The sequence below is a fragment of the Onychostruthus taczanowskii genome, unplaced genomic scaffold (genome assembly GCF_017590055.1).
Source record: "Onychostruthus taczanowskii isolate IOZ18803 unplaced genomic scaffold, ASM1759005v1 scaffold16, whole genome shotgun sequence".
Lineage (NCBI taxonomy): Eukaryota > Metazoa > Chordata > Aves > Passeriformes > Passeridae > Onychostruthus > Onychostruthus taczanowskii.
This window is the reverse complement of record NW_024498795.1, coordinates 6,859,563-6,881,343: the sequence shown is the minus strand read 5'-3', so window position 1 is coordinate 6,881,343 and position 21,781 is coordinate 6,859,563. Positions and strand designations below refer to the sequence as shown.

Below are 21,781 nucleotides of genomic sequence, written 5' to 3'. Positions count from 1 at the left end.
TTTGTTTTTGCAGGTTCTTTCATGTTGGTGAATACATCTGGAAGATTTGCAGGACAGAAAGCTCACCTCCTGATGCCCCATCTGAAAGAAAATGACACACATTGTATTGATTTTCACTATTATGTTTCAAGCAAGAGTGGAGCTAGCCCTGGCACTTTGAATGTATATGTGAAGGTTAATGATGGTCCTATTGGTAACCCAGTCTGGAACACATCTATCACTGCCACTTGGAGCAGAGCAGAGCTGGCAATTAGTACTTTCTGGCCCAATTTTTATCAGGTATGTCTTACTTTTTATGAAATTGTTTCTCATAATAGCCATGTGGTTCTTAATCCTCATTTTAACTTTAAATCAAAATAACTTTCAGTATTTCTAGTTGATCATCATCTTAATTACATTTTTGTACATGATGCTGAATGTTTGTTTTTACATATATATGCCTGTGTTTATATGTTTATGTGTATTTATAGAAGTGTGTGAAATGCACACATGCTCTAAAGTTGGATGAACTAATTACACTGAAAAAATCTAGAAATTTTGCCATTGATTTCAGTCAATTAACTGTTTCTCCGTAATAAATTCACTCATTCTTTCAGTTCAATAGGGATGCTGGAATTAATTGCCAATAGATTTTATTACAGTATAGTCTTCAAGTTTGATTTAGATCAGCAATACTTGTTGCTTTAGAACCAGCCGAATCCTTTGAAACCTCAGTTCAAGGCTTAACTCCGAATGCAATATCCATTTGTCCAGCAGTAAACATAAATGTAATAGTAGCTGTCATAGGAATGAGATTTTGAGTGCATCCTAAAGATTCAGGGGAATTACACTTGACAGTCCCTTAGGATGCTGCTTTTCTGTAGGAAGGTTTAGATTATGGTTACTTACTGTTCTATAGTAGTTCAATGTTTTTCCTCCTTCTTCCTGTGAAAATACCATCTGTCTCCACAAACAACTAACTTAGTTTAAAATGAGAGCAGACCAGTAGCATGGAGGTGTTACTGAGGCTCCTCCATCTTCACTTGAAGTTTGGAAAATTTGAATTATATTTTATTTGTTTGCCTGTACTGAATATTGTCACCACACTTATGGTTTGAAGCTTTCTAAAGAAAAGCTGTCCCAAAAATGTCAAGTTCCTTACTGTAGACCTTCCTAGGAGGTTCAATGTTGCTCTTCCACCATGCTGTTCCAGGGTGGGACTCCCTAATTCCTACAGCAATGCCCCACGTACTAGTGTCATGTGTGGCAGAGTCTTGTTACAGTTCATGCATTTGCTTTTTCAGGTAATCAAGTATTTGTTGCCCCATCATATTCTAATGAAGAGTTTGACAGTGTCCACTGCAGGTGCTCTGGGAGGCTGCAGTGGGCTCCTTTCTGTGGCTGCAGCATCTGACTTGTGAGGATGTCCCAAGTGAACTCGCAGACAGTCTGTCTGTTTTGAACCCTATTGCTTTTAAGGAGAAAAAAAAAAAAAAGCTGAAAAACTTTCTGGAATTTTCCCTATGATTGTTTCACCCACAATGTAACAAAGTCCTAGTCCAAAAGCTGAGTCTGGAGGGCCAGGAACATTTTTTTCTTGGAATGTGGAATGCCTGGCAGTGAATGCAGTACTTACAGACCCAAAAGAACCTGCTTACTCATTTCTTCTTGCTTCTGATAGTGTGTTCCTAGGTTGGGTCTGCATTTGCATCCAGTGTACTCCCCAAGATTTCTAGGAATTGCTGCAACTGCATTGTCAGGGCTTCCTGGAGATTATTCAGGGAAAGCTTACGGACATCTCAGCAAACTTCATGATGTGGATCTCTTATAATTGTCTGTAGGCTCGATGAGGTGATACTCTTGTGCCTTTTTGAGAAGGGCAGGCATATTTGCAGAGCTGAGGTTCACTTCAGGTGTGTAAGAGAAGCTGTGTGCTACCCATCTCTGGAGCATAAGGCTGTATCTTGATCACAAAGTCCAAGCTTTGTTTAGTCATAGATCTCTGAGTGGAAGGGCATTGTGTCTTTTGTTGCCTGTCAGAGTTCAAGCAGTGTTTAGATGATGCTCTCTCTCTCATTTGGTTTGGCTTTAGGTAGTCCTATGAAGAGCAGGGAGTTGGTATCCATAATCTTCAAGTGTCTCTTCCAGCTCAGGACATTTCCATGATTCTCTGACCTCACATCAAGACCTCATGTTACCAATTTGATGCCAGTGTTAAGAATGCCTTCCAGTGCTGCCAAAAAGCCTGTCTTTACTGAAATATTTAGGACCAGTCTGTGTTTTTAGCCTCAGTGGATGGTGGGAGAAGAGGATAGAGCATCCCAGAGACAATTTTGTGGCTGACACTGGGTATAACTCAATGGTTTATAATGTGGAATTTACTGGAAGGTTTTGTAAACGTGGTGGGTGGTTAATGAGTACTGAATACTGTGTAAATGTGTGACTGTGTCACTTCTGCCCAAGTCTGAAATGTTCCCATCTCTTTAGTGAATTAGTAGCGGAGCTTCCAGTTTTCTATCTTCTGAAAGCAGTCTGGTTTTTATGCCACAGAACTGCTCTGGAATCAGCAGTAAGTAAAGAAGAGGGCTTTGCTTCAAAGTCTCACTCTAGTTCTGAATCAAAAGGCTCATGTGGACAGGGGAATATTAGTAGAAGAAGCTTTTACTCTGACTATTAATTTTAGGGTATATTAACATGATCTTAAAAATACACAAAACCTCTTTCAGTTTGAAGTGTTATTACTGGTGTTACTAATAATAATCTGTGTCAGATTTCTGACAATATGATATACATGGTATTTGGCCATAGAAACAGAAGGATAACCTTTCCCATCCTCTTTTTCCTCAAGACCTGCCATCTGGACTGTTTACCCTTATTTGTAGGTGGACCCTTACATGCTTGGATGGGGTTCTGCAGTTTAGTAGATTATCATGCATCAGCTGATGTATAATAGATGCCTGAGCCTGTCTGTAATGGCTTCTGTGAGCGCTCCTTGCTGCTGGAAATGTTGACATTTTTGCATTAATCTTTTACTGTGGAGTATAGTAGGTAATTTTCTTTGCACTTGCTGCATATACTCTGAAATAATACCTGGTTAGGTACTGCAATTTAGCTCATGTGCCAGAAGATCTTATGCTATGTTAATATCCATGGCAGTGCAGGGAATCAGTGTTAAATACTGTAGCTTCACTGGTTTCATTGCAAATAAGCTCATTTATTTTCAAGGAAGTGCTGTCACCATTTTAAGAGCTTACAGTTAATTGTCTTGGTTTTTGGTTGCCTCCATTCTCTCAGATCTGTGATGCAATTTCCTCACTTGTGTGCTGACATTTGCAATTTTTCATTGTTTCTGAACTCCTTTCATCAGTTTTCATGCTTTTTCTTGACAGAGTTTGTTGTGGGGGAAGACGGGAAGTTAGCTGCAAGCAACTGGGAGAAGGGCAGGAAGAGGAGAGAGGGTATGTGTGGATCTTGTGAGAGAATGGCTCCAAGTTAGGTGACAGCTCAGGTGACTGCAGGAATAGTGGGGAGGGCACAGGACTCACCTGGTAGGTATCTAACATCGTACCAAGTCCCTTTCCTGAGCTGCTGTACATTTGAGTCCAAAACGCCAACCTCCTTTGGCACAAATCCATGTGTTCTACACAAAACCTCCAGAATGTACAAGAGTTCCTCCCACTGACTTTCTGAGTTTCTGACTTTACTGAACGTAATTAAGAAAAACCTCCTAAGAAGATTTTTAAGGAATGATGGAACCCTTTTTAACTTGTCTTATATGAAGGTTGGTAGCTTCCCAATGAGTAATCTCCAAGAGAACACATGACATTAATAGGTGAAGGGACAAAGCAATGTAATTGTGTGATTGTTTGTTGTGTTTTAAATCACATATTCTGTGTAGCCATCCACATCTGTGAATGTTTTGTAATTCCATTCCCTTAGCAGAACACCTGCAAGATGTCTAGATGTAAATGAAACCAAAATGTACTACAGAACTCTGAGAAAAAATTATATATGATAGCATTTCAGAGTTAAAATATTTATACAATTCAATATTTTTTCAAATGCAGTGTATTGTCTGTTTTGCTGTTGAAAAATGTAGGCAAAATATGTCCCACTGAATGGTACCTGACTACAAATCAGATTATGTAGTGTGGAGTGAATTTTAATCCAACTTCTAAAGATATATTGGTTTAAACCATGTATTGCGGATGCATACAAGCAAAGTGTCCAAAGGATTTAATAATTAACAGTAGTTTTTTATTGGAGCACCAGTTGCCCCAGCTTGTAAATATTTTTCAGGCTGGGTTTCTATTTAGAATCAACTTGTTAGAAGTACAGTCTTTGAACTAAATAATTAATTTATTTTAATGCACCCTTTTCTTTTTGCCAGGTAGTTATTTGTGCATGTTGCACACCATAGGTAAGCTGTACTACATATATATATCACAAATCACAGTTGCAACCTGCATGTAACAACATCAATTGTTGATTACTTGCTGATTATTTAAGTTGTCAAGCATTCTGACAGTTAAGGATATATTTAAATCCATAATTAATGATCTTCTAAATACTGCTGCCTAACTTTTGCCATTGATTTTAGGGAATGTCTGCACTGCTGTCCAGTTAGTGATAACAGTGTGCTTGCAGTAACATGGGTTGAAGCTGCCAAACACCTTTTGAGTCCAAGATAATCAGCACAGCTTGTTCTTTTCTGCTGTGCCTGCTGGTCTCTGAGCTATTTGTTTTGAAGTAGCTGGTGTATTTTCTGCAGGTACTAGTCTTATTTCTGTTTTATAAAATCACTTTAGGAGTGCTCCCCTGAGGAAGCATTGCCTTCCTCTTTTTAACATTGTGCCCAGGAGAAAATTGTTTGCTTTACTGAGCTATTGTCTACTTGGTGCATCTTAAGCAAGAGCATCAAGGAGTTTATCGTGCCTTTGGAGACAGCCTGCAAACAAAACAAAGCTTCGCATAATTCCTAAGACCTTCAGCCTCCTCCTAACTAGAGTAGAATTAGAATGTACGTGGAAAAAGAGAATTGAACATTACATAGATTTTGCTGGTAAGTGGTAAGATTGTTTTTAGTTTCTTGGGGAGCAGTCTCAGTAGGCTGAGAGGCTCAAAAATTGATGCTTTGAGATACAAATCACGAAAAGGCTCCTCATCTAGTGAGGAGAGGCTGGCAGCATTTTTTGGCTTGTGTTTTTGTTGTCTTGAATGTTTTGGTGGTTTTTCTCATTTGGATTTTTTAGCAGGAGTAGAATCTGGTGGTTTCAGGGTTGTTTTCCCTAGATGAGTGAATAATTCTCAGACCAGTTAGTAGTATTTAAAATAAATTTTATATTTTAAAGGCATTGCTGTTTTGGACTATCACAATATGCAAAAGCTACTACTGAGTAGAGTCTGTTGATGAGATTGTATTCCTTGCTTCTAACCCTTCAAGCAAGCAATTTAGCACAGCATCACTGCAAGTCGCACACCATCTCCCTATCAGTTTTTATATTTTGAATTATTTGCTTTGTACTTTGCTGGAAGTCAGTCATGGCAGCAGTGAACTGAAACAAATCTTGATTAAATGAAACAACAAACACTGCAAATTTAAAATCCAGAAATGGAATTGAAAAGATTAAAAATAGCTTCCAGTATAGTAACACAACTGTCTGTGCCACTTCACTATCTTTGAATGTAAAATCCTATGAGTGAAAAAATGGGGTAAGAGCCTGGCAGTAATTCCTGATCCTTTTTAGTAAGGACACAAAGGAGTTACATGGTATCACTTCACAGAGATGAGATTTACCCTTCACCATTCTGACACATTCCCCTGTAAGTTGGGAGTTTGGGGAATAAGAAGCAGCAGATCAAACCTAACTTTTAAAATCTGGACTTAAGCACATATTTGTTTCATAACCTGCTTTGTACATGTTTTGCTTGGAGTTAGGCTCATGCAGTGTACTTAAATCCTCATCTAGGACAGAGCATTAAGCTTCTTGTGCAGTAGAAGTCAGGCTCACATTCTCATGTTTTGTGTGTGTTGCATTCAACTGCAGACATACAGTTCCTGAACTGTGCTTTGAACTCCAAAGAAACTTTGAAATGCATATTGCATTTTGCACAACAACCTTTGTCAGGCATCTTAAATAGCTCTTCTTCATTGACTTATGTGCTTTGGGAATAACTATTTTGAGAAAGATGCACTAGGGCAAACCACATACCTAAATTTAAAAACCCCCAGCAGTCTAAAAATGTTCACTAGTATGGAGGCATGCATTTTTTGTCACAGACACAAGGCTCTGTTATTTGCTCCTGTCTGTTTCTAAACCAGAAAAGCATTTGGGCCTTGTTTCTGTTTTGAGACCAGTTGCTGTCTTGTATTTCTCAGTAGAGAAATACAAGACAGCAACTGGTTTCAAAACAGAAAGAGACTAATATGATTTAACAAGCCTTAATGTCAGGAGTTCAGTTTTCAGGCTGGCTTGCTTGTTTCTTTGTGGTTTCGGATTGGCAGCAGCCACCAAAATATTGTTTCATCTGCTTGAATACAGGTGTGAGGGCCATGTGGTAGTTGTGTAGGAGTGAGAGGTGGGGAGGGAACTGGCATGGAGCAAATTCCCAGCCAGGGAGGCCTGAACACAATTTAGGCAGCCCGTGTCAATAAGCTGTGATGGACCTCTGTGAGCCCGGGAAGGACCAGGTCAGGAACCTCCCTTCACATGGCTTTGATGAGAAAGCAGTTGCCGCTGTTGCGGTAAGACAGGTAGTCCTAGGGTGAGTCAGAAAGGGGGGAAGAATTCAATCCACAGGGTACAAGCCAATTTTCTGGAGAGAAACTGTTCCCAGTGCCTTGTACAGTCGGAGAAAGGTGCTCTGTGCAGTAATGCAGAGCAGGCGGAGAGCAGAGTGCAGCATGTGATGCAGCACTGCCTGCATCAGGACTGCAGCCCGAGTTTAAGCAGCTTTCTCAATACTCCTGTCTCTTTCTTGTTTTTGTAAAGTGCTATTTTTAAGTCGTGTGAAGGACAGTGTTTATATTAGGTACAATCCACCTTTTGACTGAAAGTGTTGTAATTTTGCAGCAACAAAGACAGGAATTTACAGAGTGAGGTTGTGTGGCAACAAAACCTGTTTATTTCTATTGTTCTTTGGAACAAACGAGTTATCTTGAGTCGCACATTTTCAGCAGTAAGCATTTATGTTGGTGAGCAGACCCCCTTTCTTTGTTCATATGTAGCAAGGGGAAGTGGCAGGAATGAAAAGCTAATTTTGCTCTTCAGTGAAGCAGGGAGGATCAGGGACAGTGCAGTGCTAAGCTGCTTCCCCGGTTCCTGTTTGGCAGGCCTGCTGCTGGGAGAATGGTGTAAAACAGCTCTCAGGGCAGTGTTCATCAGTTTTTCCTGAGCAAATGAATTCCGTGTTTTAACCAGTTGTTTCCGGACTGATAAGGTGGTGGAATAATAGGCAAAAAATCCAAGGGCTGCCCAGTCTGATGTTGCTGGAGTGTTTTCTCTGTTTTGACTGGAGTCTTTTGTATTGCCTGCAGGTGTTGTATCAGCCATGAGAAAAGGCAAAGTTTGGAGGTGTTAGTAAAAAAGTTCATGTTTACAGGCCAGGCTACTTTTCAAATGGAAAATTATGGAGAAAATCGGATGGGAGATAAGTTTCTAGGTTTCATTTCTAGTGAATTTATTAGGAAAACTGATCCAGATTTGTCAAGAGTCTCGACATCCCTATTGTAAGGTTTTTGAGGCTGTGAGAAGTGTTTCTCAGATCTCTCTCTGTGTGTAGCACTCTTTCTAGGACTTTCAGAAACCTGGAATGCATAGAGTCGAAATACTTTTTTAATTTAAAAAGGGAGAATGCTTAGTTAGCAGTTATTTGAGTTCATGGTCTTCGTTCATCAATTCAAATGAATTACTGAATTTGTATACAGCAATTGATAGTATTTCACAGCCTGTGAATAGAAGAGCGGTTGTATTACTATACTTGGAATAAACGGTCATGTTCATACAATCATAGAATGATTTAAGTTGGAAGGGACCTTAAAGATCATCTAGCTGCCATTTCCTGTTGTGGCTGGGACACCTTCCATAAAACCAGGTTTCTCAAAGCCCTATCCAACCTATATTTGAACACTGCCAAGGGTGTGGGGCTTAATTTCTCTGGTAAACCTATGCCAGTCTTTCACCACCCTTAAATAACCAGTAAAGATTTTCTTACTAATATCTAATCTAAATCTGTTCTCTTTCAGTTCAAAGCCATTGCCCCACGTCATATCACTATGTGCCCTTTTGGAAAGTCCCTTTCCAGCTTTCCTTCGGGTTCCTTTTAGGTACTGAAAGACTATAGAATCATCTCCAGCATGGTGATCTACACCTATACACATTGCAGGTGTACCTATATGTGGTTATAGGTACACCTGTAATGTGGTATCCCATAATGAGACAAAGTTGAATGGAGCTCTGAGCAGTCTGATCTAGTGCCGGGTGTCCCTGCCCATGACAAAGGGGTTGGAACTAGATGACCTTTAAGGTCCCTTCCAACCCAAGCCATTCTGTGATCCCTGGAGACTTCTCTTCTTCAGGCTGAACAACCCCAGCTGCCTTCGTAGGGGAGGTGCTCCATCCCTCTGACCATCTTTGTGGCGCTTCTCTGAACTTCCTTCAACAGGGTTTGTGCCCTTCTTGGGGGCCCCAGAGCTGAATGCAGTACTCCAGGTGGGGTCTCACTGAAATGGAGTAGAGGGGGAAAATCACTTGCCTTGACCTTTTGGCCATGTCTGTTTTGATCCAGCCCAGGATGCAGTTGGCTTTCTGGGCTGCAAGCGCATGTGGCTGGGTCGTTTTGAACTCCTCTAGCAGCACCCTCAAGTCCTTCTCCTCAGGTCTGCTGTCATTCCCTTCTGACTGGTCTGTATTTGTCCATATTTTTTCTTCTATATATGAATCAGTGTCTGACAATGATATGTCACTATTGGCTTTAGTGCCTCTTTCCATTTACTAAAAATAGCATATTCCATATTCCGTTTCAGAAGAGACTAAAAGTTGTGGTCATTAAAGTTGATACCAGTTTGGGTATTGCTTTTAATGAAAGCACCATTAAACTGACAGTATTTCAATTTGTAATACTTTTCTTTGGAATATATTCTCTTTAATGTCAGTTGTAAGTCCAACTGGCATTTTCTTGATATGCTGCCTGGTTTCTTGTGGAATGACATTTTTGGTATTTTGTCTAGAGATACAGCAGGGTATTTCAGATCAGTTGTTGAGTTTTTCTCTGCTGTTGTCATTGGCAGTTCTGATTCAGTTGTTTCAAGGTTGTTTCTGCCTATGAACTGAAGGAATAGGAATCTACAAGCTTTTTTGGCTGTGAGTAGGTTGCAATATTGAGGTGCTTAAAGCCTCTCAGAGAACCTGTAGCTAAGCTCCCGTTATGAATTATAGAAATTCTTTTGTGATCTACTGAAGTATTGCAAAATGTTTTCTTTTCTAAAGCTCAGATTATTGGTCTTGCTGGAAGTCAGGTAGTTCTTTAGAAAAGACACTCCTATGCAGCATTTTAAAAAGTCCTGTTATCTGGCAGTACCATTTCTAGCAGAAAACTTCTGGCTCGTTTGGCTGGCTACTCCACAGGTGTGCCTGTGCCTGTTCCTCAGGGTATTTTTTAGAATTTAGCATGTCTGAAAGCTGAGAACCTGAAAAAAATACTTTGCAATGATGGGATCATGGATCAGGTAGGCCTTTCAGATGGCTTTGTGCAGCTGCTCTTACGCTGAGAGTTCCATAAGAGAGAGAGGGTTGGTTTTTGGTTTTTTGGGTTTTTTTTTAAGGTTCTGTTTCAGTAAAACCCTGAAAGTTAGTTGTTAATGTATTTTTCTTCTTAACAGAGAAAGCTCAAAGCCACTAGGGAATACAGGAAACAAATCAGTAACTGTCCCCAGCCCTCTGTGTTTTCAGAGGCAGGTCTTTGCATGCACACCACCTAGATTCAGTTGTCTCAGGGACTTACTTTGTGGCTGCATATTTCCCTGGGAAACTTTTCCATAATTTCTGAGATCTGGTTGTCTGCTCCCAGTTCTCCACTACCATGTTGGAATGTCCCTGCCTCAACTGCAGGTTTCTGAGGCTGTGCTGTGTCTCTCATGTCCTGTGGTCTTTCAGATGTTCTCACTTACGAATAGCTTGGTAGCTCTTCAGGAGATGGAGCAGCCTGTCTTTTTTCAAGAGCCTCAGCATAATTACTTTTTTTCAGAGTTTGTAACACAAATGCAGAATGTGCAATTTTTCGTATTTCTTAATAGTGAGAAATGCTTGCTCTTTTTTCCAAGTTCAGTGACTGAAAACAGGAGCTGCATTCTTGGGTCTTGCACTGCTGTTAAAACTTAGGGTTACTCAGTGCACATCACCTCTCCATTTCCATTTCAAGGCTATTAAGATGAGAGTAATAATCATGGTCAGAAAAGTTATTTCAGGTCTCTGAGTGCAAGTTATTCTTTGAGTCTTTGCTCTTTCTCTTCTTAAAGAACTTCTTGCCAAGACAGTTAAGACCAATTCTATCAGGATATCCTCTTTTTAGGAAAGAGATCCTTTGAAATTTTCAATGGTTTTGCTCTGGATGTTCTACTAAATTCTGGGAGCCAAATCCATACCCTGTTGTGCCTGTTGCTGTGGATCACTAATACCAACTTCAAGAGTCAGTAGAGTGCCATCTGGCATTTAGAAAGCCAACTGGGCAACCTTTTTCTTGCAGAACTTGTTTCTGAATAATTTCTTTGGCTGCATTTGGTCTTTGCTTATTGACATCTTGTGTTTTCTTTCTTGCTGCATGATTCGTGTAGTGGCAACACTGGCGCTTTAGGTTGAACTTGTGTGTAGGCAGGAGGCAGAACGAGAATGAAGCAAGTATTTTTTTTTTCCTTTTCAGCCATGTGGGCTTAAGGCCATATTTAAAGGAATTTTATTCCAGTGAGACTGGGAGGGAGAAATGGACAGAGGTTAGGAAGAAGAAATCTGGGAGAGAACAACAGGTTGGTGTCCATAGGTGGAGCAATGAAAAACAAGGGAGAAGGCAGAGGCAGAAGGGTATGAAAGTTTTTCTCACTGCAAGGTTTTAAAATCAGAATTGGTGTTCTGAGACTGTTTATTCAGCATCAGGAAATTGTGATATATTATGGAGCTGCATGTTATCCTCATAATGTATTTGCATTCTGTATCATTCAGTAAAGGGATGTGGTATATAGTGTGAGCATCTGTTCCAAGTTCAAGTACAGCATATGTGTGAAAAATGGTTTCTAAACTTTGTCTTCCTCAGGGTGATTCCTGAGATCAGTTACACAAGGCAATTAGAGTTAACTTCCTGAGCAAAAGTAAGGTATTAAAAAAAAAAAGTAAATCACTACCTGGATCTAAGCATGCACTTCTTGAGCATTGGTGTGGAAATGTACCTGCTAACATTACTGGCATATTTTCTTCTGTTCTGTATAAACATTCTTGGGATGCTCAAAGCTAAGGCTGCCAAACTTTAGAGAGGTTTACTTTAGAGTGTGCTCAGCTCAAACGATGAGAACGGTCCATTTATTTTGTGACCTATTTATAGCCATTAAACAAACCATGGCAAATGGATCTGCTTTGCTTAATTCACTGCAATTGGTGGACGATTAAGAAGCATGCAAAATACATTCCTGATAATAGGTATGTTTGTGTCTGATAGCCTGCAAATCTCTGTATACTACAAAATTGTAATTTTTAAAATAAAAGTTGTTCGTTTTGCAGGACAAAGAATTGAAAGTACAATATTGCTCTTAATACTTAAGGCATTTATTAGATCACTCCTTTGGCAGACCAAAGTAGTTATCTAATAAATGACCAATTGGAGAGATGGGTTATTTCTACTGTGAGTGATATATGATCCTGCTTGCAAATATCCAAAAATGATGTAAACATGAAAAAATGTAATTTTAAGTTGTGTTTAATTTTAATGATGTGAGCAACATGTTTTGAGGGTTTTATGATGGTGTTTTGTTTTCCAGGTGTTCATAACATACTGAAAGAGTTGATGTGTTTTTCCCATGACAAACTATTTTTATATTCCCTGTGTTCCAAAGATGCTAACTGAAATTCTCTTTCTGCTTCTCAGGTTGTTTTTGAAGTGGTTACTTCAGGTCACTCTGGATATGTGGCTATTGATGAAGTGAAAGTTCTAGGACATCCATGTAGTAAGTACCTATTTTGTGTTGTAAAGCCAGATCCTCTAAAATAAATGTGCTTCTATGCTTTGATAAATGTAAGGAAATGTATCTTTGATAAAGATAAGGAAAATGTCAGAAAACAATGTCACTGCCAAAAGTGCAGGCTGAGTATTTATATGAAATGTTGCTGAACATGGCATCATTGCACCTTATTGTCTTTGAAGACATCTCTGCTGTGTGCACCTTGTGTACAGCACTTAGCATGAGTCCCGAACTCAAACTGGGCCATATGGCAGCTCCTTTAGAAAAAAAATCACCAAATCATCATGATTCTAAGATTTGTTGATGAGGTTTCTGTCTGCATCAGAAATTCAGTGCAACACAAGCTGAGACATTAGTGAGAGCAGATAAACAACACAGCAGCTGACTTATATATATAATTATTTTTCAAGGCTTAGAAGGAAGAAAATTCAGCTGGCTGAGGACTGAGGCTTTGCTAATCAGGGTTACTCAGGGTACTTCTCAAGGTTCATGGCTCACTCTCTGCACTGTTTTACTTCTTCATGCTTCAGATATATTTCTTTACTGTTAAGGATGTTGTTTATATTATATGTTTATCCTTGTTATATCCTTAACATTTTATTTTTAAGCATATGTAATAATTATTCTGAATTGTCAATTTAAACCTTGTAAATAAAGCTTTAATGTGGTAATCCAGACATAATTAAATAAAACATTACTTCACGTATATGCTGTTTGTTAAATAAGATGTGTTAAGATCATACATGGAATGGTAGGATGTGGTCTTACTGAACAATGACTGAGTGGGGAAGAAGACACCAACTTCTGTGTGATTGTTCCTCTTATATCATGCTGTGCTTGCATGCGTTTGTTGAAACTTTTAAGTAAGAGCTGTGAGTCCAAATAAAAAGTGCTCTATCAGTTAGTATCAAAGCACCTTGTAAAAATGGTTTTAGTGGTAATGGCAGGAAGAGACACATTCCTTCAAATAGAGAGACAGTTATGCAGAATCAGCAGCTGTTACTTCTGAGTCACTTATTTCTAATAAACACTGCAGGCTCTCGTGTTGTTAGAAAGTATAGGTGCTTCTGCATTTTGAATTTATATCCTTGGTTCAGGTAGGATATGTCTGAAGCAGCATTTTAGCGGCTTACTAATTTCTTTTTACAGATCTTAAGAGGTTTTGATGTTTGCGTTTGTACCAATCAATTCCCAAAACCTGCAAATAATTCTTGTTCGTGTGGAGACTGAGTTATAGCCCATAGCATGTAGCGTTCTAACACAACAGTATTGAAATGCAGAAGCTTTAATGAAAAGTTCTTTGATGAAGTAATTAAACTGTTAGAAATTAAGACATCAAACCAGTTAAATTGTCTAAAGAAAATTGAAAAAGTGTGAAAATTGAAGTAAAACTACTCTGTCTAAAACTTTGTAAAGCTCATGATGATATTCTTTCTATGTATTCCCAGAAAAATAGTTCTGGAATTAACTCTTCAAACAAAATTGAAATGGGAGAAATCTTTGATAGGCAGTTGCCTGGGCAGTATGAACAAAGACCAAGCAGAAGACTGATTGTAGGCACACAGAAATTAAAGGAATGGGTTGTGGTAGATGGGCTGGGGTTTTTTTGTGTGTGTGTGTTTGTTTATATTTTAAAACCCAATGCTCTTCTCCACTTAGGCCATACTTGGTAATTCAGAAAAGCTAGTTTTTTAGAATTTAATAAGACCCAGGAAACAGTAAAATTGAAGGAGCTAAAAGCAGGTTTAAAAAAAAAAGTGACAGGTGAGAAATGGGGACAATAATAAAGAATTCGACTGGATTTTCTGACATTAATAGTTTCATTGGCAAAAAAGTGGAAAATTTTGGCTTAAACTCTGTCTGCCTTAATTGGGAAATGTTTTCAGAAAAAAAGGGTTGTATGTGTAATAAATTTGCCATAGGGATAGTTACAAAAAATATTTTATCCCCTATTTAGATATTCATTGGACCTATTTTATTCCATCTCTTCCTTCTTATGGTGTCTTGCACTGGATATTTAGCAACTTTTTCATGAAGCTATCTATTTATAAATTACTTAAAAAATACAGTTTCTCCCAGTCATAAGGATTAAGAAAATATCATCATCAATACTTTAAGTGGTTGTAATGCTCTGCTAGAAAACAGATGTTTAGTTTGCCAGTCTACTGCTAGTACTAAGATTTTCATGTTGAAAAGCAATGTTCAGAGCTTGGTTTATGTATTAGTATAGACAGTGCAAGAAGTCTGCTTGGCTGCAGTAGGATTTGAGTAGGTTTGGGAATATTGTGCTTTAAATGATAGGTTTCTGTGTCAAATGTCTATATTTTTCTATGTTACATGCTTGACTCTTTCTAGTAAAACAGAAATGCACACACTGTCTTTTTTACTTCAGTGGCTATAATTCTTTGAATATCAGTTTCATTCATTAGCCTACTTGTAGGTATATTGCTTCAGTTTTTACTGAGATTGTTTTCTCTTTCTAAATGAAAGATACGCATTGATATGGAGAATATGTGTTTTGTTTTGGGGTTTTTCCTGCAGAGCTGTTGAGAAGCATTGTGCTTAAAGAATGCAGCTGTAGTTGGTAAGGAGTGTTGTGTTAGTATTGTACCTGTTGGGTGGGCTGCATTTCTAAAGGATCTCTTCTATAGACAGCGTAATTGATTAAGAAGAAAAACCTGTTCCCCTGGCCATTATTTATTACTGGCTTGTCTAGTTGGTAGGGCAAGCATCTAATAGGTTTGTCTTCAAAACATTACTGGTTTCCAATATGATCTTTTTTTTAATAGATGGTTATTACATGAGGGATGCTGAGCTAAGATAGTTTACACAGCAGGAGCAATTACACAGCACCCTTCTGCTCTTTCCAAGCCGTGGAAGTAAACCAACCTGGAATCTCATGTGTGGTGAATGACTTGAACCTTTTAAAGCACAACTATTTCATTTGTTTGGTGTATTTTTTTATAGGTAGTACTTTGGTCTTGCATAACTTTAACACTTGTATCTTGTCCAACAGCCAAAACTCCCCATTTCTTGCGCCTTCAGAGTGTGGAAGTCAATGCAGGACAGTTTGCTACTTTTCAGTGCACTGCCAATGGTGGAACAGACTCAAGTGACAGACTCTGGTTACAGGTAATTTCTTTTTTTCCTAATGCCCGGATATCTGGAGAGAGGAGAGAGTCTGAAAGGAATATAAAACATGAAAAATTATGGTCTGTCAATTTCACCAATATTTTATAGTGCCTCTGAACTGCTCCATGGTAGGTATTCTTTAGTAGAAAGTGCTACTGGGAGATTTTCTTGCCTTGTTTCAGTGGAATGCCTTACTAAAAATAAAGGTACTGTTTTCCTTACATGTGGCAATCATGAGTAAAGGCTAAATCCCCTAGGAAGAACAGATTTCTTACGATGACTGTGCTGACTAACTGCAACATTAGGCATAATGGTTCTCTTGGCTTACCTCTATCTCCGTACAGTATTTTCAGCTCAAATTCCATTCTTACAGTTTAGGCGTAGAGAAGACCGTGTATAACAGTCAAATCTGACCTTCTGTATTACAGAGCCAAAAAATCTTACTTATATTCATTGGGTCCATTGTCTTTTACTGAATTAGTAATGTAGTGCTTCTAGATGGGCGTCAGATCTTGATTTAAAGTCTGCCTCCAAATAATTTTCTTTAGTAAAGACAGCGTTCCCTTATTCATATATGTAGCCTGGTATCAAAAATACACTTTTTTGCTTGTTTTCTTTTAATAATGGGGTGCAAGTTTTATGGCTCTCTTGCTGCCAGTATTACACAGTTGTTCTCTACAGCAAGCAATAGTGTTTGTACAGCAGCCTCCGGATTCCTGTGATTTCCATACATGAAAACCAACATGCCAGAATTGAGACTTTGAGAGAAGGAAGTAAGGACAATCAAAATAAGTGAAACAATGTCTGACAAGTTCAGTCAGACAAAGTGGAGAAAGAGGGATAGGTTAAAATGGCAGTGGTAACAGATGGGACTTAGAAATGAAATTCTCTGTTTATGCTTTTAAACAGATTCAGGCTTTTACTGTAGTTAACCTTTTCCATTGCATTTGCATTTTGTAAATTATTTAAGTGTATCAGGTTAAACAACCAAGTAGTTACAAAAAATCTAATACCAAAAAAAATTAAAATCACTTGGAATACAAAGCCTCATATTTATCTGTATATGAATGATGAATTGTTAGGTCTGTTCAGAAAGAGCCTGATCAAATACATTGAAGCAATGAAGATCTCCTTTGGTTTTATTTGGGTTTACATGGGTATTTCCAACCTCTTGCTGATACAAGGCTGATATTTCTCTAGTGCTCCAGCACCTTAAAGACAGTATTCACTGTTGAAATGGTAGAATTAGACTCCTGTTTTTCTGAAGGTTTTTTGAAAGAATTATTTTTCTAGTCATGAAAGGGTTTGGCATGTATGGGAAAATAACAGGTTGCTATTTCATCAGTTACATACTTTCTAGAACCTTTGAACTTTCATGTTATGCTCTATTGTAAAACTGAAGGGAAAATTCAATAAAAAGGAAATCCTCATTCCGTTCAGTTTTTCCAAATGCTTCAGGACAGTATAATTTCACTTTTATTTTTTTTCATGGAATTCAGGACGCTCAGACATTCTTTAGCAGAATGTAATTTCTTTATTGTAGAAATTAAATACCCTTCAAGACTTTATGTGATATAAAACTGTTTTATTAACAGCATAGCAATTCCAAAATATCTGAGCTTAGTTGAGTTGATTACATGTTTGTGAGATTTACATGATTGTGAGATTTTTTTTTTCCTACATGAAGCATAAGAAAGTAGTGACAGACTTTTAAAGGAATTCTGTCTTCCTACAAGGCCACTTTTTATTTATTCTGCCTGTACAACTATTGGTCCCCCTGGTAATCAGCCGAAGGTTGTGCAAATTCCAGGTGTGACTTTGCATAAGAATGTTTCACAAGTTGACAGGATCTCATGGATAGCTTGGATTTATTTTTGCAGTTGTTTGCCAGTTTCCACAGATATCTGCTGCAACTTGGAGTAAGACTGATCAAGCAGTACTCCATGTGTGGGGCGCTGCGGAGCGCGGCTATGAGAGAACAGCTCCCTACAGAACCAGCTGTATTTTAGTGCACCAGGCCATTACTGGGTAACAGATCCCAGCCCTTACAGCTGTCCATTCATACATGACTCCATGGTTTTGTGGTTTGATGTTGAGGAATTGTGTATGTGCCTGTGTATGACACTGCTGCAGGACTGTGAGTGCAAGTGCAGCTCTCGGTAACAGCTGTCAGAAAACATGGAGACATGGCATCTTCTACATCATATGACTGGTTAAATGGATGTTGAAGATCCTTGTGTTCCCAGCAGCACTAAACCCAATATTCAACTACAAAACATCTTAATAAAAGACATTCTTTATATACACTAGAACCAGAATAAAATGAACTCCATTCCTTGGGAACATTTATGCTAGCACTCAGGTAAAAGGTATTCATGCTTTAGTGGTACTAAAAACAAATAATGCAATGTCTATGATATGCTTGGTTTGTTCACCAGTAAGACTAAGCCTTTTCTACTATCCTTCTGGTGGTCTGTTTTATTACACCTATAAAACCTTAAGGGAGGGTACATAATAGTAAGTAAATAAATAAATACAGCTGAGTGATATTATCAGGGGCTTTTCAGCATTTCTGCCATGTAAGTCATATCAGGAGACATAATCTGTTTGGATTTGACAATTTCAGAATACCATGAGATAATTTGCTCCCAAATGGTTTCCAGTACCTGTCATTTTTTTTTAGATTCACGTTGTTAGTCTGAAGTGCAGGTAAATCGCCAGGATGGAATCACAAACCCACTGAATTCAGTGACATTTCTGCAGTTTCTAGTACTGGCAGGATTTCACTACTGTACTTCTGCCTCTTTTATTTAGTACCTCTCTGCTTCTATGCAGCAGGGTTCAAGTTTAGAGGTACACATTTATCTGATGAACAAATTCTTTATTTTTTACAGTTGTCTGGACTGTGAGGGTAAATGTTCTTTAAAACAAATGAATAGTTGTGAGTTGGTTCATTATTTCAGTCTCCATTTCTTCCCTAAGTAGTTGTTGAAAACAGCATACATGTTATAAGTCTAGTAATGCCCAGGCCTTGAAGCAGTCCTAAGTGAAATCCATAAATCATACTTCACTTGCCGCACTTTTTTTCTTTCTCTTTTCAAGTCTTTCTCACTCTTATTCCCTATGGAACATGAAGTCTGTTAATTTATGGAGTATTGTGGAACTTTCTACAATTGAAAGGGCCTGGAGGGAATCACAATTCATATGTTAGCTGCCCAAATTAGACCACTGAGGCATGAAATTTGTTTCATGATGCTGTGATCAGTATTTACTCTTTTGGGAAAGGGAAGACAGAAAGCTGTTTACCTACTGCATAGTGCAGAAAAACATTTTTTCTCATTCCACTAGGCAGCCATACTCCCTAGCTCATGAGCTAGGGAGTATGGCTAGATCAAAAGCTTGTCAGATAATCTGACAGCAAATTGTGGGTATTTTCAGTGATACTATTTCAGCTTAAATTCAAGTGAAAGGACTCAAGAAAACCACATAGTATCATACAAGTTTGTTTTTGTTGTAATGAATGTCTGGTTAATAAGGTCATCGGTTAGATTATATGTTTATGAATTCATATCTTCACTAGCTTATGTTCTTAATGTAAACATACCTTAAAAATAAATCTGAATTTCTGCAATTAAAAGATGTGTCTAATCTGCTTACATTTTACTTTCCACAACTGAACAACACAGGTTATTGCCAGTATGGGATGACTCTTTCTCTCCTGTTGGATAGTTGAGAAAAAATGTCATTCCTCTGCTCCTTACTGTGCTCCCACTGTTGGAAAGAAAGGAACAGGTGCAACACTCAACCATTAATGGTCAAATGAAAGCAGCTGAGACAGTCTTCTGAAAAGCCTGTTAGTATCCAGTAAATTGGCATAGGAAACACAAATCTGAATTACAGGAGAGAGGGTGTAGAAATCCTTTTTGGAAGCAATCTGCTTTTGGTTCATCATATTGGCTTGCAAGGAATTGACTTGGTTTTTCTTAGCTTCTGAGGCCCGTCTCCATCTCTTCATTTTCCCATCCTCATCTGCTGCTCCTCATTATCTGCAGTGGGTTTGTTCAGTTGCCTCTGAGTGCTGCTTATTCTTAGAATGAGCTACAGTATGATTTATGGGAAATTGCTGTCAAATCATACCCAGATATAATGGAATTCCATTTTAATATCAAACACAATCTTTTGGTATTACAATTGCATTTTTCAGACATGTGGTTTGACTCAATGTGAGTAGCCTTTCTTGAGCGAGGTTCCTCAAAGAGTGGAAAGCTATAGCTGATGAAAAAGAGAGGTCATCACTTCACTGCAGTAATTTATTTTTCCTGGTGTTATTCTAAAACACGGGTGAAATGTAAATAGTTAATTTAAATTGTAAATGTCAGGCACATAAATTGTATTGCAGAAATAGAGAATTAAAAGTAGAAATTTGAAGGTGAGCAGATAATATAATCTCAGGAAATGTCTGACAGCTGTAGTAAGCAGCGTCATCAGATTTAGCAGTAGCAAGACACTAATGGCTATTTTTTGATAGAAGGGGAGAGGGTGAAATCTTTCATGCCTTGGTTTATGCATGCAGGATGTGTACTACTTCGTTTGTAGCCAGGAAACTAAGAACACTATCACTTCAGTGGTCAATCTCTCTTCTACCTTATGTAAATACTTTATTTTCTGGATTTGGCTTTTCTTTTCGTCTTTCTTGAAAGCTGCCTTTCACTTTATTCAGTGTATTTTTTTTTTTTTCCTCAGTAATCTTTGGCTGAAGGTGTGAAGACTATGGAAGATTTTATTCATCTATGTACAAAACTCCCTCTATGCATTATTTATTACTTTTTCAAAGGAAGAGCTATAGTCCTGTGTCAGAGGGAGTTCTGGAAAGCAAATTGTTTTTCTCGGGAATACAAACATACCCAAATGACAGATATCAAAAACATCCTTGTAAGAATGTAGAACAAGTGAAATTACTCTTTGCAGATGATGAAAATCAAATAGATTTATAGGATATACAAAATTGTGTGTGTGTGCATGCATGTGCTTGTTTATGTAAATTGCACACAGTAACCCAGAAGGTGAATGAAGTTCTGGACTTGCTTAAGAATTTTTTGTTGTGCTGTATACACTCTTAGACCTTCCCATAATTATAATTTTTATTGCCAAGTTTTGAAGCACTTGAGGAAAAAATGTTGTGGCCATTTTGATAATGAAGGAGTAATTTAACTGTTAAATCATACACATCTTATAACTTGTTAACACAAACAGGTGGAACTGTTAATGTGGTAGGCCTAAAGATGTTCTTCTGAACATTAAAGTATTTGCTGTTTGAGTAGGTGCATTTGTGTACTACAGGAGTGCACAAGACCATTTTTCCACCAGCTCGTCAATAGTTCAGTTTTCCAAGACTTGTCAAACCACCTTGTGCACTGCAAATTGTCTAGAGTCCATTGCCTTGAGAAGAGCTTTAATGATATCAGTCAGCTAAAGATTTTGCCAAGATTGCATGCATCCTGAAACATGTGCATTCTGATGTGTTTTTAGTGGATAACCTGGGATGATTTTACTGTTAGAAGAACAATTAATGTCCTATAGGAAGGGACACTATACATTACTACATAGGTGAAAGTTAAATATTTTTCTTTTTTAAATGTATTATTTATTTATTTATTATTTGGTGATTATTTATTATTGGTGATTATTTTTTATTATTTCCAGCTTTTGGAATGTTGATTTCTTTGTGTCCCCCACGCCACTCATGTGTATAGTTAGTGAACTTTTTTGCAGTATATATTCTGTCTATTTTCTGTCTATTCCATTAATTGTCATTGATCAGTTTTAGGTTTTTTCAGTAATTGCACAATAACTTTACTATATGGCAGAAAAATGGCTATGAAGAACAGAGGAGGCTTGTGACATGTATTGTATTTGTGTTAGCCAATGTCTAAGGAGCTGTGAGCTTTGGTGAAACCTTTTCAGTCTTTATCTGCCTTATATGTGAATCGTCTGATGCATATCACACTTGTTTACATTCTTGTCTGAATATAGATTTTACTGATGCTTCTCTGATGCTAAGATTTCTCTTACTGTATCTTTAATATTTAGTGATACCAGGGACTAGAAGAAATTAATTAATTGTCGACTGTTAATGATAAATCCCAGTGAACGTATGCAAGAAACAAAATGTCATCCTGGAATTGATCTATCCATGAAGTGTTTTGACTTCAGTGTGGTTTGGAGGTGGCAGAAAACTTTGAGTCTAGTGATCTAATTAGTAAGCTGTGTGCAGCTGAATGTGTGTGGAGTGTGGTGGGAATGTCCATGAAAGGTGGCTTTCCCCCTTGGACACCAAGTTTTCTGTTACAGTTTAGCTTTAGCAGCACTAAGTGGTACAGCAGGTGCTGTGTATTCTTCCCTTGTATAGTGAGCAGTGAAAGGCACAGGTGGAAAAAGTCAAATGCC

At 38.1% G+C, this 21,781-nt stretch overlaps 1 protein-coding gene across 8 annotated transcripts in view; it reads left to right on the top strand.

Annotated features, from left to right (window-relative positions):
• PTPRM (protein tyrosine phosphatase receptor type M) overlaps positions 1 to 21,781 on the top strand; it is a 440,735-nt gene that overhangs the window by 135,623 nt on the left and 283,331 nt on the right. For all 8 annotated transcript variants that reach the window (XM_041399233.1, XM_041399232.1, XM_041399230.1 and 5 more), the window contains exons 3-5: positions 14 to 279; positions 12,109 to 12,187; positions 15,219 to 15,334. In XM_041399233.1, coding sequence (XP_041255167.1) covers positions 14 to 279; positions 12,109 to 12,187; positions 15,219 to 15,334 — 461 coding nt within the window. The remainder of the gene's footprint in view (positions 1 to 13; positions 280 to 12,108; positions 12,188 to 15,218; positions 15,335 to 21,781) is intronic.